Genomic DNA, 17,905 nt, shown 5'->3' on the forward strand with positions numbered 1-17,905 from the left:
TCTCAAGTCACAACAGCCGGTGGATGCTCTGTGTCCGAGTTCCGAAGAAGCAAAAAGTGGTGTGGGGGATATATATTTTGGTAGTTGGCACGTGAGTACATGACCCTGCGTGGTTGTTGGCTGGTGATAGTCTTTATTTGTTTTACTGTGCCCAGCCCCCACTTTTGTTACTAAATTTCTTGCTAATTAATTCCAACTTCAGCATAAAAGGGGAAAGGGGAAATAAAACCTCTGTTTTTTATGTAGTTCCACTACTTCAGGAGACCAACAATCTTCCACAATTCAAAAAAAAAAAAAAAAAAAAGGTTTTTTGCATTTTTCCAGGATTTATATATATATATCCTTCTTTCTTTGATTAAGTTTAATTATGCTTTCTTGTGATTGTGTTAATTACACTTTGATTTATAATCTCAGATTCTAAAAAGATGGCAGAAGAATCTTTATTATTACAATCACCAAATGCTTCTCCTAGTAAATCCTCTTCAGTTCTGTCTGAAATATCAAATGCTTCCACGAGACCTTTTGTGTTTGCCTTCACTGCCATTTCTTGTGGTGCCTACACCTTTGGTTGCATTGTGAGTTCTAAACTCATATTTAATGTTTTTTAACAAAAAAAAAAACTCATATTTAATGTTCTTTAAAATCACAATTGGTTTAATGCATGTTTCAATTTCAATTTTCATCAACCACAGTTTTTTTTTGTTTCTACAGGTCGGATATACGGCTCCTACACAGACAAGTATCATAAAAGACTTGAATCTATCCATAGCTGATGCAAGTGTTCAATTATTAATTTTTATTTTATTTTCTCTTTCGGTTTATTCCGGTTTGATCGGATATTTTTTGGTTCAGCTAATTTTAAAATATATATTTTTTTTTTTTCGTTTTTGTCTCTCTCTCAGTTTTCATTTTTTGGATCATATTGACGGTGGGGCTAATTCTTGGAGCATTAATTTGTGGGAAATTAACAGATTTGGTTGGTCGTGTCTACGTAAGTTTCTACCGAAGAATGATTAGTTCTCAATGTTAAAAGTTAACTGTAGTACAATTAGTAATGGTTATAATATACTAATCTAGTGATCTTTTTTGTGATTCTTTTTCGAACCAGACAATATGGATCACTAACATCCTCTTCGTAATCGGCTGGTTTGCTATTGCATTTGCCAAGGTTTGCGATTTTTATTGAGTTTTCTTAATTTATGCTATGTTACAATCAATAATGAAATGCACTTGTTTAACTTTATAAGTGATTTTAATTCTCTTAAAAAATTTTGTTATGTTTTTTTTTCCCTTTTTGTCACAAAGGATGTTTGGCTGCTCGATGTTGGAAGGTTATTGCAAGGGGTTTCGGTGGGAATTTTCTCGTATTTGGTACGAATGAATTAAAACCCTAGCTATAGGTGTTTTTAAATGAGATTTCAAATTATATTGAAGTTATTTGTTGGCATGAAATTTTGTAATAAAGCATATCATCTGATGATGATTAATGAAATCATAGGGTCCTTTTTACATCAGCGAGATAGCACCAAAAAACCTGCGAGGAGCTGCTTCTTCCTTGGTGCAGGTAAACTAAGTGAACCAAATTCCTAAAAAAAACTGTTATAAAAGATGTAATATACCATTACATTCATACAATACAAGTTTAAATGTTCTATACAGTTATTCACAGGTGTTGGTCTATCGGTTATTTATGCACTTGGAACAGTCGTTGATTGGCGCAATTTAGCCATCTTGGGTATGTGAAGGAGATTGATTCATATCGAATTGCACAAATGGAACATTCCTTCAAAAAAATAATTTGTACTAATATTTTTTTTGTGTGTTCTGTCGTTGGACAGGATCTATACCTTCTCTAATGGTTGTGCCTCTTCTTTTCTTTGTCCCAGAATCTCCTAGATGGCTAGTAAGCGCTTGTTTTTTTTAATCCATTTGCATTTACTTGTTTGGTCAAATACGTTTAGGGGTTAACTTCACATGTATATATATATATATATATATGGATCTTAACATTGTTAAATTTTTGGTCTTAAATGCTCTTATCATTGATAAAAAAAATCTGTTTGTAGGCTAAAGTGGGAAGGGAGAAGGAGGTTGAGGCAGTTTTGTTAAGCTTGCGAGGAGCAAAATCTGATGTGTCGGAAGAAGCAAAAGAGATATTAGTAAGGATATATAAAATTATATATGCACTGAATACTGAATAGTCATATATATGATATATATATATTTTTTTTACATTGATCGATTCCCAACATTAATTTTGATGGTCATCAGGAATATACACAACATGTTGAAGAACAACAAGACGTCGATGGTCGTGGTTTCTTCAAGTTGTTCCAGCGAAAATACGCGTTGCCACTTATTGTAAGTAATTCTTCAAAAAGAGGTTAAAAAATGAAACAGAAATTGAAAACATTTTATATTATTGTCTTTGCATTTTCTTGATTTTTTTTTCATGTTTACACAGATTGGAGTTGTTCTTATATCTGTGCCTCAGCTTGGAGGTCTAAATGGTTATACTTTTTACACGGATACCATTTTCACTTCTACCGGTAAATAAAACGTTCATTCTTCTTCTTCTTCCATCTTGCTTTATCGACCGGTCAATAATTATCTGATTTAACAGGTGTATCAAGTGACGTTGGATTCATATTGACATCTATTGTTCAGGTTTTACTAATATAAGATCATAAAACATGTATATATAAATTTTTTTTTTTTTGATAACACTCGGAATACATTCTTTCTACCTATCATTAAAAACACATTAATTCTTGTAGATATCTGGAGGCATTTTAGGTGCTGTGCTAGTGGATTTATCCGGAAGACGTTCTATCCTACTGGTAAAACAAAAAAAATTAAACCCAAAAACCGCAAGTGTAAATAACCAAATCGATAGGTTAATTATTTTGATTCGAAAATAATTTCTTTTTTGGGAGTGATTGTAGGTTTCTCAAGCTGGAATGTTGTTGGGTTGTCTTGCAACAGCCATTTCATTCCTCTTGCAGGCATGCATGCGCTTACTAATCCTATTATCTATATAACGACTCTACTAAACCGGTGATTTGGTTTTCAGTTTTGAATAACCAAGATGTAATCTTTTTGGTTTTCTTACTCATGTAGAAGAACAATTGCTGGGAAAATGGAACACCAATATTGGCTCTCACTAGTGTTATGGTAATTAAATAAACCGTTATTCACAGAAGAAGAAAACACCATTATTTAAACAAAGCCAAAACCATAAAATTGTCCTGCTTTTTGTATTAACTTTATCATATATACTACATTAGGTGTATTTTGGATCATACGGATTAGGCATGGGTTCGATACCATGGACTATAGCATCAGAGGTAAACACTAAAGATTTTTTTAAAAAATCGCATTATCTATAAATGTTAATTAACTGTAAATTAATAGTTCACTTTTTTCCCATTATCTTAACTAGATTTATCCAGTTGACGTGAAAGGAGCAGCAGGAACAGTTTGTAACTTGGTCAGCTCTATAAGCTCATGGCTCGTTGCTTATTCCTTCAGTTTCTTGCTTCAGTGGAGCTCCACAGGTAACCAATTAGTCTATACTATATATATATATATATATATATATATATATATATTATACACAAAATAATGGTATAACTATCTACAAATTTAATGATCTTCTTCATGCATGAACTTGGGAAATAAAACTATTATATTGCAGGAACATTTGTGATATTTGCGGCAGTGATGTGCATTGGATATGTGTTCACTGCCAAGCTTGTTCCAGAGACCAAAGGCAAATCTTTAGAAGAAATTCAGTCTCTTTTCACTGATTCTCATCCTCAAGATTCTACAGTTTTCTAAAACAAGGAAGAAATAAAATTTAAGATACTACCTCTAAACTTTGAGACCTCAAGACGCAAGCTATTAGCTATACTATATATATTAGACAACAAAAGTGGTTCCTTGATATACTGTTTAATTACTATTGGGTCATGTGCTCATATAAATATGTTAAATATTCCCATAAATTAAGTGCTTTGTTATTATATATTAACATCAGTTAAGGCATAGGGTAGTTAAAGTGCTTTGTGTTTTTCTTGCCCTCCATTGCTATTTAAGTATTTTCTTAAATACCATACAACTCATCTTTTTAAAAATTTACATGCCCATAAGAAAAAAAGAAACAAAGCAAACGTGATAACCATTAATTACAAAATATATAATACTTGTAGTAATAAATAAGAAAAGGAAACATGTACAGTTTGTGTGTTTTCAGTTCCGCAATTTCTTGCTGCACGAGTTACAAGACTAATCTTAATTTATAAAATAAAATAATAATCTGAATTAGCTTTCCGATCTCGTTTAATTTCTCTCATCTACTTCTAAAACAAAACTTACCATACCTTTAACAAACTTTTTTTTGTTGTTGTTGTTAAAGAACAAAAGAATGTAATGTAAACGAAGCAAATTTGATTCATAATATCACATTTCGTAAAATGGCAGAAGAAGGTTTATTATTTGCGTCTCCTAGTAGATCATCATCTTCTTCAATTTTGTCTGAAATATCAAAAGCCTCTACAAAACCTTTTGTTCTTGCTTTCATTGTCGGTTCTTGCGGTGCCTTTGCCTTTGGATGCATTGTGAGTTCCTAAGCTTGATTTTCTAATAATCTAGTTCTTAAATTTTTTAATCGAAAACTAAAATGGTTCATGCATGTTTGATCGTCAGTTCCAGATTTTGATAAATTAAACTTTTATTATTATTATTATTATTCCTCGTGTAATTAATATCATTTTTACAGATCGGATACTCAGCTCCTACACAGTCCGGTATCATGCAAGACTTGAATCTCTCCATAGCTGATGTAACAAGTTCTATTTTATTTTATTTTCATTTTCGGTTAATTCCGGTTATCTGTTTGGTTTTGGATTCTGGTTCAACTAATTTTCAGTTATTGTTTAAAAAAAAAAAAATCAGTACTGACTGTTTGGATCGATATTGACGGTTGGATTAATCCTTGGAGCATTAATCTGTGGGAAGTTAACAGATTTGGTTGGTCGTGTCTACGTAAGTTTCTGCCGAAGAATGATAGTAATTAGTTCTCAATGTTATTAAAAGTTAATTGTAGTACAATAAGTTATGGTTATAATATACATACTAATCTTTTGTGTGATTCTTTTTCGAACCAGACAATATGGATCACTAACATCCTCTTCGTGATCGGCTGGTTTGCTATTGCATTTGCCAAGGTTTGCAAATTCTATATTGGTTTAAATTTTAATAATTCAATGCAGTCGTTTAAGTCGCTATAAGTTGTTATTAATTTCTTATTCTTATTATTCTTTATCTTATTTTTTAATTAATTGTTTGAACAAAAGGGTGTTTGGCTTCTTGATCTCGGAAGGTTGTTGCAAGGAGTCTCGATCGGAATTAGCGCATATTTGGTATGAATGAGTAAACATTCTTTTGAGCATATTTTGTAAGTGTAAGTTTTGGGGTTAATTAGATTAGATACAATTCAGAAGGTATTATAAACTTCTGAGACTTATTGAAAGCAAGATTTAAATATATTGGTGCTTTTATTTTGTAACAAATTATATGATCTGACAATCATTATTAATGACAGGGACCGGTTTACATCATTGAAATAGCACCAAGGAACTTGCGAGGAGCTGCTTCTTCCTTAGCTCAGGTAAATTATAAGAGAACTAAAATCTTGAAAACTATAATGGAATTTTATTAGACAATTTTCGAATGTTCTACAGTTATTTGCGGGTGTTGGTATATCGGTCTTTTATGCACTTGGAACAGTCGTTGCATGGCGCAATTTAGCCATTTTGGGTATGTAATTAAGACCAATTCTTATCGAATGCAAAAATCATACTTTCTCATTTCATTCAAATACATGAATAAGTAGTACTAATGGTTTTTGTGTTCTGACGTTGGACAGGATCTATACCTTCTCTAATGGTTATGCCTCTTCTTTTCTTCATCCCCGAATCTCCTAGATGGCTAGTAAGCATTTGTTTATTCACTTATTATATATTTTTTGTGTTTTATATATTTGTATGTTAGGATTATGTTTTCACTTTTAAGGTAACACACGACATAAGAATACGGTATATTTTTTTTTCCTTTTTTTTTTTTTTTTGTTGTGTTTTTGTCTAGTAAATTTTGGATACTACAAAACCAAATCCGATAGCCTCAGACATTTATAGTGTGTATCATCTACAATAGTGTGTATTTACCAAATGTAAAACATAACATTTTTATCTCTGTATAAAAACTTACAAAAATTCTTTTGACATTTAATTTACATTTTGTTTTAAAAGTGTAATTAAACATGAAAATAAATTACACTACAAGAAAACAACGGTTTTGCGATGGACGAATATGTAGCGAATCCCTCGCAAATCGACAAAAGCGAGGTATTTGCGAGGAAAGTTCGTTCCTCGCAAATCGCTTCTCGCAAATCGGTCAACGTCGCAAATCCCTCGCAACTTTTGCGAAGAAAAAAATTCCCTCGCAAACTAATCGCAAATTGCAAGGACTTGTTTAAAAAGCAATTTTCTCGCAAATGTCGTATCTAGTAACTCTCTCGCAAATTTGCGATGCTTTTGCAACTATGTTTTCCGTCGCAAATAATAATTATGGTATAAAAAAAAATTAAAATTTTCATTTTAGTTAGCTTAATTAGAATTAAACTTGTAATTAAAATTAAACCTGTAATTAGAATTAAACCTTATAACTTATGCAAATTAAAGCTGTAATTAGAAGTACTAAGTTTTCAAAAACACAAAATAAGTTTACAAGGGAGATCAAGTTCTAAGCTGTTCATTACACATTACACATTAAGAGAAAGAGAGTTCATCAGGTTGCTTGGCCGCCGGTAGCTTCTCTGCCGGTAGCTTCTCCGCCGGTTGCTTGGCCGCCGGTAGCTTCTCTGCCGGTTGCCTCTCCAACAGTTGTATCTTGTCGACGAAACATTGCAGCAAACTCTGGATCTTTCTCTGTAAGATAATCAAAGTATGCATCATAACTATGCATCTTCTGTAACTGAGTTGCCTGAGTTGCAAGAACAGCTTCGGCAGCAGTAAGCTTCGCAGCTAGAACAAGTGGATCTTCATCAGGAGGAGGCGGTTGACCAATATGAGCTGAAGATGCTTCTGCTTGCATGTTACCAACCCCATATATCCGGTTCTTTTTCTTCGGAGCAACCTGCCAACAAAACATATACACACCATAAGTGTTTACACAAACATAAACACCATAAGTGTTTACACACATAGTTTACACAAACACAAACATTAACAAAAACAATGAAGCATGTTTTACCTCGGCATAGATTTGGTTCTTCATAGTTACTGATAACCCGCCAGAAGCACTACTCTCCATGTTATCCGCTGATAATAGCTCAGACTCAGCTTCAGCTATCTTTGACGACACTTCATGGAACACCTTCTCAGACAGTCCATCAACAAACGACCCATCAGGTTTCCTATGAGTGTCTTCTAGTACTCGCAGGAAATCAGGCAGTGGCTCACCAGTACTCTCAGACTAAAAACAGAGAAATGAAACAACTATATTACTATATTGTAGATATGATATGAATAATGAACTTGTGTTAAACAGAGATACTTACAAGCTTTCGTGCTCGGGCTTTAAAAGAGGTCTGACCAGAACAGTGCTTATGTATTCTGGTGCCATTAGGATCACTATAGCGAGCATTACGGCTATTGATACTCTTTGCTTCTGATTTTGGTTCACACCAAAACTGGACCAAGCCATCCCATACGGTAGGATCAAGCCACCGCGGCATTGCGTCATTACCTCTCTTCTTCCACTTACCCTTCCACCGAGACACTTGATCACTCATCCGACTCTTCAACTTCTTTTCAAACTCAGCTCTAACTCTTCCATTGATGGACGCATCCCAGTTATATGTTTGCTTGTAAAGACAGAGAAATGAATCAAGTGATAAACAAACAAAATCTGTAATTTAAACACATCAACAATCTGTAACTTACCGCAAAAGTTTCAAACCACCGGTTTACAACCGGACCTGGTGTTTGGGTCCAATTGGCATGAGCTGATTTGAAATCTCTTTCAAAAATGGCCCGGACAGTAGCAGCAACCGAAGAATCCTGGTCAAACCTACAAAACATAAGATAAAAGGAATGAGGATCATTGAAAATACAAAACATAAAGATAAACTATAGGTTAGATACATAACATTCTCACCAGAGAGTATCCGGAGGTCGCTTAGGATCTAGTTTTGGTAAGCCAGCACGCCCGGGACTTGCAAGTAACTGTTCCAAAGTGAAAAAAGTTTGAGAGGCAGAAATACTGTTGATACGCGAAGTTGATTGCTGAGGAGGATTCTCATCATGCAACGCCGGAGAGCTTCCATGATTCTCATCATGCATCGCCGGAGAGCTTCCATGAGGATTATCAGCATGCATCGCCGGTGATGTACCTTGAGAAGAAGCGGGAGAAGGTAACATTCGGGGAGGAACAGAAGAAGAATGTGTCTTTCGAGTAGAGACTGGAGGACTTAACCCTTGAGAAGTAATGAAATTTCTGTAAACGTTTTGTTTACAGAAACATTTTGGTCTCGAGAAGACATCTGAAAGCAGAAAAAAAAACTGATTAGAAACACAATTATTGAATCCCCAATTTCGAAACCCTAAAATCGAATTTAAAACCCCAAATCGAATCATAACCCTAAACCCCAAATTGAATCCCCAATTTTGAAACCCTAAAATCGAATTAAAAACTTAATCGAATCATAACCCTAAACCCCAAATTGAATCCCCAATTTTGAAGTCCTAAAATCGAATTAAAAACCTAATCGAATCATAACCCTAAACCCCAAATTGAATCCCCAATTTTGAAACCCTAAAATCGAATTAAAAACCTAATCGAATCATAACCCTAAACCCCAAATTTGAAAACCTAAAATCGAATTAAAAACCCTAATCTAAGCAAACTTTCTAACTATAAAGAGGTAGAAGGGGAGAGGAGGAGACTTACCGGACAAGTGATTCAAAGGAAAAGAGAAAAGAGGAGGAGTAAGGCTCGGAGAAGGTTTCACCGGAAAAGAGAGAGGAGAAGAGGAGAAGAGAACAACCGGAGAAGAGAGAGGAGAAGAGAACAACCGGAGAAGAGAGAGGAGAAGAGAACAACCGGTGAAGAGAGAGGAGAAGAGAACAACTGGAGAAGAGAACAACCGGAGAAGAAAGAAATCGGAAGAAGAAGAAGGAAATTAGGGTTTGTCGGCTGGGTTTGAGCTTCGCTCAAACTAGGTTTTTTAGTTATATAGGAAATTAACGGCGTCGCAATTCCAACGCAAACTTTGCGAGGGATTTGCTACGTTCCCTCGCAAAGCATCGCAAATATTAATTAATTTAAATTTTTATAATTTAGAGTTTTTGCGAGCAAATTGCGAGGGAACGTAGTAAATCCCTCGTAAAGTCTTTAGGGTTTAGGATTTAAAGTTTCTATTTGCGAGGGAATTGCTATGTTTTGCGTAGTTCGCGATGGATTTGCGACGAATTTGCTATGACTCTAGTAAATCAATCGCAAATTTGTCGCAAACCTTGAATATATAATTTGTAAAAACCATCAAAATAATTGTAACAAATTAGTCGAATTAACTTTCAAGTATATTATAAGGTCCAATGGTGTCATCATACTCTTTTCTATCATCAAACTTTCCAAAATTGTCCAATTTTGCATCTTACTCTAAACATGATGATGTTCTACACTATATCACATATATGTTCATTACATTGAGGCAAATATTTGCCAAATTGTCTAATTCTCTAACAATTTTGTGTTGCACTGCTATCTTTGATTAATAGTTTTGGATTCATCTTTTTTAATCATTAATAGTAATGTAATAAGTCTATAGGGTTTAGGGTTTAGGGTTTAGGGTTAAGGGTTTAAAGTTTCTATTTGCGAGGGAATTGCTATGTTTTGCGTAGTTCGCGATGGATTTGCGACGAATTTGCTATGGCTCTAGCAAATCAATCGCAAAGTTGTCGCAAACCTTGAATATATAATTTGTAAAAACCATCAAAATAATTGTAACAAATTAGTCAAATTAACTTTTAAGTATATTATAAGGTCCAATGGTGTCATCATACTCTTTTCTATCATCAAACTTTCCAAAATTGTCCAATTTTGCATCTTACTCTAAACATGATGATGTTCTACACTATATCACATATATGTTCATTACATTGAGACAAATATTTGCCAAATTGTCCAATTCTCTAACAATTTTGTGTTGCACTGCTATCTTTGATTAATAGTTTTGGATTCATCCTTTTTAATCATTAATAGTAATGTAATAAGTCTATAGGGTTTAGGGTTTAGGGTTAAGGGTTTAAAGTTTCTATTTGCGAGGGAATTGCTACGTTTTGCGTAGTTCGCGATGGATTTGCGACGAATTTGCTATGGCTCTAGCAAATCAATCGCAAATTTGTCGCAAACCTTGAATATATAATTTGTAAAAACCATCAAAATAATGTTAAAAGTTAGTAAATTCACCTTCAAATGTATTTCAGATTAATTATATTAAGTTTTGTAATATTTATAAAAAATTATTATCCTAACTTTGCAATGGATTTGCTATGGCTTTCGCATATCACTCGCAATTCCATAGCAAATTTGCTATGGAGAATGTTCTCGCAAAATCGTCGCACTATTGCGATGGATTTGCGAGGAAAGGAACCTTCCCAGCGTATTTGTCGTAAATACGTCGCAATTGAGCAGCGGATTTGCGACGACTGAGTTCGTCGCAAATTTGCGAGGAATGTGCTATGGTTTTTTATTTACTAGTAAATCTCTCGCAAATCTATTGCAAATTTGCGAGAGCTGTACTCCGTCGTAATGTGTACTCGCAAAAGACTTGTTTTCTTGTAGTGTTAATGTAAATTTCTTCCTTAAACCTGTTAAACTCGATATTTATTGGCGAAAGATTAGTGTTTTTTTATTCTTTGGTTAGTCAAAGGGAAACATTATATCTTTACATGAATACTTTGCTTTGCAAAACTTCAACCCTAAATCAAATAAACTAATTCGTTTTGTAGGCTAAAGTTGGGAGGGAAACGGAGGTTAAGGCGGTTTTGTTAAGCCTTAGAGGAGCAACATATGATGTATCAGTTGAAGCAGCAAAGATATTAGTAAGGATCTAATCCATATGATCTACATAAGTATATCTTTTTATTTTTATTACATAAATCTTCCAACAATTTGATGATGATCAGGACTATACAGAACATGTTAAACAACAACAAGACATCGATGACCACAGTTTCTTCAAACTATTTCAGCGAAAATATGCGTTTTCACTTACTGTAAGTTACTCTCTCTTCATAAGGTTAAAAATAACTTCAGAAGCGTTTTTGTTTTTACATTTTCTTGATTTATTTGTTTCAATTGGTTCATAATACAGATTGGAGTTGTTCTTATAGCTTTGCCTCAGCTTGGAGGTCTTAACGGTTATTCTTTTTACACTGGCTCCATTTTCACCTCTACCGGTAACCATCCTTCTTCTTCAATGGATCTTGTTTTTATTTACCATAAGGATGATTACTTTCATCGAATGGTCCTTAATTATCCGATGATCCAGGTGTATCCAGTCACTTTGGATTCATATCGACTTCAATTGTTCAGGTTATACTAAAGACCATAGTTTACATATTTTCATAATTTTTTTCGATAATATTCGATACATTTTAGTTTTACCAATAAATTTAAAGCACATTCTTGTAGATGTTTGGAGGCATTTTAGGTACTGTGCTTGTCGATGTATCCGGAAGACGTACACTCTTATTGGTAAAACAAAATCTAAAAACTCGTGCAAGAACTCGAGAGATTAATTTGTTCGGTTTTTAAAAAAGTTTAGGATTTTCTTTTTGGGAGTGGTTGTAGGTTTCTCAAGCTGGAATGTTCTTGAGTTGTCTTGCTACAACCATTTCACTCTTCTTGAAGGCATGCTTACTGTCCCATCTTCTCGACTAAACCGGAAATTGGTTTTAGTTTCTTCATAGCGGACTTTAAAATTTCCGGTTATTTTGTTCTGCAGGAAAACCAATGCTGGGAAACAGGAACACCTATGAAGAAACTAAAACCAATTTCCGGTTTAGTCGAGAAGATGGTAATTAATATGATTGAGAGTTAAATCTAAAAATATATATGATCTAAAATAACTAGGTCAATTTCTTTTTTAGGTTTTAGAGTTATAGATTACAGTTCTAGGACTTATGGTTTAAGTTTTTAACTTTTAGTTTTTAAAGATATAAAGCAACTTTTAAAGAGCTAGAGCAACTTTTAAGAATAAAATCGAATGAATTATCATAATCTCCAGTAATAACAGCCGTAGTTTGCGTGTTTATTAAATTAGGTGTATTTTGGATCATATGGATCAGGTATGGGAACAATACCATGGATCATAGCATCAGAGGTAAAAAAAAAAAAAAAAAAATTAATAGATACAAAAACATCACGCAGACATCTAAAAAAAAAAAAATGTTAAACCCATTACATAAGTAATATTTTATTTCCTATACTAGATTTATCCAGTAGACGTGAAGGGAGCAGCAGGAACAATGTGTAATTTGGTCAGCTCTATCAGCTCATGGCTCGTTGCTTGTTCCTTCAGTTTTTTGCTTCAGTGGAGCTCCACAGGTATAGTATTTAATTTGGTTTTAAGAGTATTTAGTTAATGAATAAGTTATGAATCTTGAAAATAAAGTTGTTGTCACCTAACTAAAACGTTTTTATTGCAGGAACATTTCTGATGTTTGCCACAGTGATTGGCCTTGGATTTGTGTTCATAGCCAAGCTTGTTCCAGAGACCAAAGGCAAATCTCTAGAAGAGATTCAGTCTCTTTTCACTGATCCTCATGAAGATTCTACAATTTTCTAAAATTCCCCACAAAACTGTATTAGAAGAAACAAGTATGTGCACAAAAAAGTTTTATTACAAAGATCATTTCTGAAAACATTATTGTTTTCATGTTTTTAGCAAGAGTTATACTATTAACAACACCTTTCACAAGATTCACATAAAACTATCAAAACATTACATAATACAAAGTTTTACAGATACTGAAACTAGAAGTGTTCTTATTGAGAAGCACAAAGACTCTGTTTTTTTGCCTTAACTGTTCTGTAAACGCGAGGTTTGTTTTTTAACCCACTGATCCTTCAAGCTTGATGCTCATAAGCTGGTTAACTTCGGCTCCAAATTCATCAGGTAACTTGTTGAAGACATCTCTGCAGAATCCAGAGATCATCGCTGCTAATGCTCTCTCGTGATCGATACCTCTCTGCTGGAAATAGAAAAGCTGATCTTCTCCAATCTTTGAGGTACTTGCTTCGTGTTCTACTTTCGCCGATGGATTCTTTACCTGTTAATGTTTCAGACCCACAACAACAAATTAGAAAAGAAGTTCACAACCAAAATTTATATGCAATCAATCAAGAACTGGCAGACAAAAGTTAGCAGCTTTATCATAGCATAGACATATTTACCTGGATGTAAGGATAGGTATTAGCAGCTGCTTTGTCACCGATAAGCATTGAGTCACAGGTTGAAGTATTTTTAGCATTCTCAGCTCTGGACTGAACCTGAACAAGACCACGGTAACAGTTTCTCGAATGCCCAGCTGATATCCCCTTTGAAATGATTCTACTTTTCGTGTTTTTCCCTTTGTGAATCATCTTGGTCCCTGTATCAGCCTGCTGATAGTTATTAGTCAACGCAACAGAGTAAAACTCGCCAACCGAATTATCCCCTTCTAAAACCACACTCGGGTACTTCCAAGTGATCGCCGACCCTGTCTCAACCTGAGTCCACGAGATCTTGGAACGATCCCCAGCGCAAAGACCACGCTTTGTGACAAAATTGTAAATCCCACCTTTACCTTCTTGATCCCCAGCATACCAATTCTGCACAGTAGAGTACTTAATCTCAGCTCCTTCACCACAATAGAGCTCAACCACAGCAGCATGAAGCTGATTCTTATCATAGGAAGGAGCAGTACATCCTTCTAAATACTCAACAAAACTCCCTTCCTCAGCAACAATCAAAGTCCTCTCGAACTGACCAGTCTCCATAGCGTTAATCCGGAAATAAGTCGAAATAGGCATTGGACATCTAGTGTTCTTGGGAATATAACAGAAAGAACCATCACTAAAAACCGCAGCATTCAAAGCAGCGTAGTAATTATCATCACTAGGCACAACTCTGCCCAAATACTTCTTAATCAAATCAGGATACTCCCTAATAGCTTCAGAGATAGAACAGAAGATGACACCAGACTTCTCAAGAGTCTTCCTATGAGTAGTAGCTATTGAAACACTATCGAGAACCGCATCAACAGCGACGTTAGCTAAACGTTTCTGCTCAGTCAAAGGAACACCTAACTTATCGAAATACTCAAGAAGCTGAGGGTCAGCTTCATCTAAACTATTCAAAGTTGGTTTCTTTTTAGGAGCAGAGTAATAACACATATCCTGGAAGTTAATCGAAGGATACCTATTGTCTGACCATTTAGGCTCTTCCAGTTTCAGAAACTTCTCATAAGCTTTGAACCTAAACTCGAGCATCCACTCAGGTTCCTCTTTCAATTTCGAAATCGATCGGATCGTTTCTTCGGATAAGCCTTTAGGGATCGTGAAGGAGTCGATGTCTTCGACGAATCCGTACTTCTTGTCGTAATCGAGATTTTGAAAATACTGTTGAAGCTTATCGGCTGAGCTTGTACCTGATTCAGTAGCTTCTATGGGACGTGAGTCGATTCCGACATCGGCTCTGATTTTGAAGAGTGGTCTTGTTGGATTTAGGGATTTGGGAGATGGGAATTTGAAAGATTCGGGTTTTGGGTGAAACCCTTTTGGTGATTTTGAGGAATCTGAAGTGGGTTGTGGTGAGAAACCGGAGATACCGTTTGCGAGAAGAGACGCCATTGATATGATGTTGTGGCTCTAAGGAGAAGTTAGAAGAAGATTGTTTTTTTTTTCTTTGTGTTGTTGTTGAGAGAGAGAGAGAGAGTCGTGTGTTGGTGGAAAGCAAAGGATAGGAATAAAAATGAGAGATGAAATGTGAAATATTTATTGAATTTGTTTTTTTTCTTAATTGAAATAAAATGATTAATTTTTATGGCCGTAGATTGATGATCGTCTCGTGTCCACCACGGGACTTTTTTTTTTTTTTTAAATGAAAGATAGACAACACCAAAAACAAATATAGTAGATAATAATTAATTTAAAAATATTTCATATAATATGACTATATTTGGAAATACAAATATCTTGGTTTATACGTTTCGGTTTAATTTGGTACTCCAAAATTTAAATTCAAATCGACTTTAGTTTAATAAAACCAGTAGGTTTATTTGATTAGATTTTGGTCGGTTTTGAGTTATGTATCTGGTTCGATTCAGTTTTAGTTTTGTCCGGTTAGAGTTTTATTTTGTCACGCAGTCTTGCCTTTTTGGGCTTTCTACTTTTAAAAGCCCATATTTAAATGATTCGGCCCAAATCCAGAACGAAGAACAAAAAAAAAATAAAGCCCAAGTCACGGCTATTCTTCTCTGTCGTCGTTCTAACAACACTTTCCTCTGCGTCGCCGGAGAAATCTAGTCGACGGGTAAGTTAGTCTCTTCCTTCAATCCCTTGCTCCGGCGATCTCTAAGGAGAAGTTAGAAGAAGATTGTTTTTTTTTTTGTTTTTTGTTTTTTGTTATTGTTGTTTGTTGCTGTTGAGAGAGAGGTCGTGTCGTGTGTTGGAAAGCAAAGGATAGGAATCAAAATGAGAGATGAAATGTGAAATATTTATTATATAAAAAAAAATTCTTAAATTGAAAAAAATGATTAATTTTTTTTTTTTGGTAAAAAAAAAATGACAAAAAATGATTAATTTTCATGGCCGTAGATTGATGATCGTCTCGTGTCCACCACGGGACTTTTTTTTTTCTTTCTTGGATTTATTTTTCACTACTCAGCTCAATTATTATTAACCACATATGTTTTCCACTAACTAATATTTTTTTTTAAAAAAGATAAAACCGTTTGATCTCTTCTTTTTTTTGTTAAAAAATATCTTTTAGATATTTTAAATCAGTTTGATTTCTATTCGGTTTACTAAAATTTTAGTTTGATTTTTTAATCTTAAAAATGCAAAAAAAAAAAAAAAAAAAACTTAAAAGAATAGATAATTATTAATTTATAAATATTTCATATAATATGACTACTGTATATTTAAAATTTTTGGTTTATGCATTTCGGTTTAATTTGATACTTCGAAATGAGATTCAAATCGACTTTGGTTTAATAAAACCAGTAGGTTTATTTGATAAGATTTTGTTCGGTTTTTCGGTTTTAGTTTGTCGGTCAGAGTTTTATTCTGCCGGTTTATTAAAAGCCCATATTTAATTGCCTCGGCCCAAATCCAGAACGAAGAAGAATGAAAAAAAAAAAAAAGCCCAAGTCACGGGCGATTCTTTGTCGTCGTCCAACACTTTCCTCTTCGTCGCCGGAGAAATCTTGTCGACGGGTAAGTCTCTTCCTTAAATCCATTACTCCGGCGATCGCATCGGAGAAGTATTTGGTAAGTCTTTTTAGAGAAAAAAATCGATTTAGGCAATTCTCTGAGAAATCGCCATTGTCTAAGTAAGTATTAAGCTTTTTCTAGGGATAATGGTGATGGTATAAAAGAGCAAATCTTGTTGTTAAAAACTAGAACTTTCGGATTGAGATTGGACTTTGTAGCAGTTTCGTTTCTGAATCTTAGTTTATAAATTTCAGGACTTGAGTACCAATTTTGGTTAATGCTCTTGTCGTTGAAGGTATTTTGAAGATGGATATAATCTCACAGTTGCAAGAACAAGTGAATTCGATTGCTGCAATCACTTTCAATGCTTTTGGGACACTCCAAAGGGATGCACCTCCTGTCCAGCTTTCACCTAATTATCCTGAACCACCTGCTGCTGCAACCACGGTTACTGATGATGCTACCCCTTTTCCTGAGCAACCTAAGCAGCTTAGTGCCGGTTTAGTTAAGGCTGCTAAACAGTTTGATGCTTTGGTTGCTGCACTTCCCTTGTCAGAAGGTGGTGAAGAAGCTCAGCTCAAAAGAATCGCTGAACTCCAGGTAAAACAAATTCACATTGATTTTTCAGTTTATGTAATCCGATACAGTTATTCATCATCTAACTGATTTGCCCTGTTTTGCTTCTCTGCTGTGTTTCTTCTTCAGGTGGAGAATGATCTTATTGGTCAAGAACTCCAGAAGCAACTTGAGGCTGCAGGTATAATCTCCTGTCCAACTTCGCTTTTCAATTTCCACTTTGTCTTTTTAGGGTTTCACTTCATTGCTGGTGTGTCTATCTGTAACTGGGACACATCCATTATTATGCACTTCAAATGTCAATGTGTATACATTCTTGGTTACTACACGCTCTAGTGTTATATGTTATCCAACAAATGCAGGGAGTTCTCTTTAGTGGTTCTCGAATTTGGATTTTTTCGTCTTTCCTTGCTACTGCCTCTGACAATTAAGCTGATGTCAAGTGGTGTGACCTTGTTTGTGACAGAGAAGGAGCTAAAGCAAGTCCAAGAGCTGTTTGGACAAGCTGCAGATAACTGTCTGAACATGAAGAAACCTGAATGAAATGATTGACCTTTATGTCAAGCTGACTCAGAAATAATATGATCTGGTTCAGCAACAATTAGTTTTTAGGTTGAGAATGAATATCAATTCGGATTTGGATCACCAAAAACATTGTTGCGGAATCAATTACAAAAATGTTATTTAGCTCTTTAACCCCTGATTACAATCTCATAGAATCCACCTATTCATTCTATATATTACAGAGCCATCATGATTGACCCACCATGTCTGATCCTTCGGT

At 34.6% G+C, this 17,905-nt stretch overlaps 3 protein-coding genes and 1 pseudogene across 10 annotated transcripts; 3 read left to right on the plus strand and 1 right to left on the minus strand.

Annotated features, from left to right (window-relative positions):
* The first annotated feature begins 402 nt into the window (after positions 1–402).
* On the plus strand, positions 403–4,063 carry LOC104707622 (sugar transporter ERD6-like 14). Of its 2 annotated transcripts, XM_087462381.1 has the most exons (18): positions 403–575; positions 712–778; positions 903–991; positions 1,109–1,168; positions 1,306–1,371; positions 1,499–1,564; positions 1,660–1,735; positions 1,839–1,903; positions 2,067–2,159; positions 2,272–2,361; positions 2,465–2,549; positions 2,624–2,667; positions 2,778–2,840; positions 2,946–3,005; positions 3,121–3,174; positions 3,288–3,347; positions 3,443–3,557; positions 3,698–3,946. In XM_087462381.1, exons 1-18 carry the CDS (start codon positions 426–428, stop codon positions 3,838–3,840), a joined length of 1,446 nt encoding a protein of 481 aa, XP_087318507.1. In that variant the 5' UTR covers positions 403–425; the 3' UTR covers positions 3,841–3,946. The 2 variants fall into 2 exon arrangements, with proteins under 2 accessions (XP_087318507.1, XP_087318506.1); XM_087462380.1 differs by lacking the exons at positions 403–575; positions 712–778; positions 903–991; ... (1 more) ...; positions 1,306–1,371; positions 1,499–1,564 and having other exon boundaries at positions 1,670–1,735; positions 2,074–2,159; positions 3,698–4,063.
* Positions 4,064–4,350: 287 nt separating this feature from the next.
* On the plus strand, positions 4,351–13,018 carry LOC104707621 (sugar transporter ERD6-like 15; annotated as a pseudogene). The gene is made up of 18 exons (XR_015564131.1): positions 4,351–4,619; positions 4,781–4,843; positions 4,957–5,046; positions 5,169–5,228; positions 5,358–5,423; positions 5,606–5,671; positions 5,745–5,820; positions 5,930–5,994; positions 11,076–11,168; positions 11,253–11,342; positions 11,441–11,525; positions 11,618–11,661; positions 11,761–11,823; positions 11,920–11,979; positions 12,074–12,145; positions 12,392–12,451; positions 12,561–12,675; positions 12,777–13,018. The product of XR_015564131.1 is annotated as a sugar transporter ERD6-like 15 (transcript).
* Positions 12,954–15,137, minus strand: LOC104707631 (iron-sulfur cluster assembly SufBD family protein ABCI8, chloroplastic). Its single transcript, XM_010424006.3, has 2 exons — positions 13,525–15,137; positions 12,954–13,400 (listed from the first exon to the last, which is right to left on the minus strand). Exons 1-2 carry the CDS (start codon positions 14,959–14,961, stop codon positions 13,182–13,184), a joined length of 1,656 nt encoding a protein of 551 aa, XP_010422308.2. The 5' UTR covers positions 14,962–15,137; the 3' UTR covers positions 12,954–13,181.
* Positions 15,138–16,437: 1,300 nt separating this feature from the next.
* Positions 16,438–17,817, plus strand: LOC104707632 (mediator of RNA polymerase II transcription subunit 21). 6 transcript variants are annotated; one of them, XM_010424011.3, is made up of 4 exons: positions 16,438–16,548; positions 16,841–17,145; positions 17,251–17,302; positions 17,588–17,817. In XM_010424011.3, exons 2-4 carry the CDS (start codon positions 16,852–16,854, stop codon positions 17,662–17,664), a joined length of 423 nt encoding a protein of 140 aa, XP_010422313.1. In that variant the 5' UTR covers positions 16,438–16,548; positions 16,841–16,851; the 3' UTR covers positions 17,665–17,817. The 6 variants fall into 6 exon arrangements, with proteins under 6 accessions (XP_010422313.1, XP_010422311.1, XP_010422310.1 ...); XM_010424009.3 differs by having other exon boundaries at positions 16,448–16,548; positions 16,800–17,145; XM_010424008.3 differs by having other exon boundaries at positions 16,451–16,602; positions 16,800–17,145.
* The last annotated feature ends 88 nt before the right edge of the window (positions 17,818–17,905 follow it).

The sequence above is a fragment of the Camelina sativa genome, chromosome 8 (genome assembly GCF_030686135.1).
Source record: "Camelina sativa cultivar CO46 ecotype springtype chromosome 8, ASM3068613v1".
Lineage (NCBI taxonomy): Eukaryota > Viridiplantae > Streptophyta > Magnoliopsida > Brassicales > Brassicaceae > Camelina > Camelina sativa.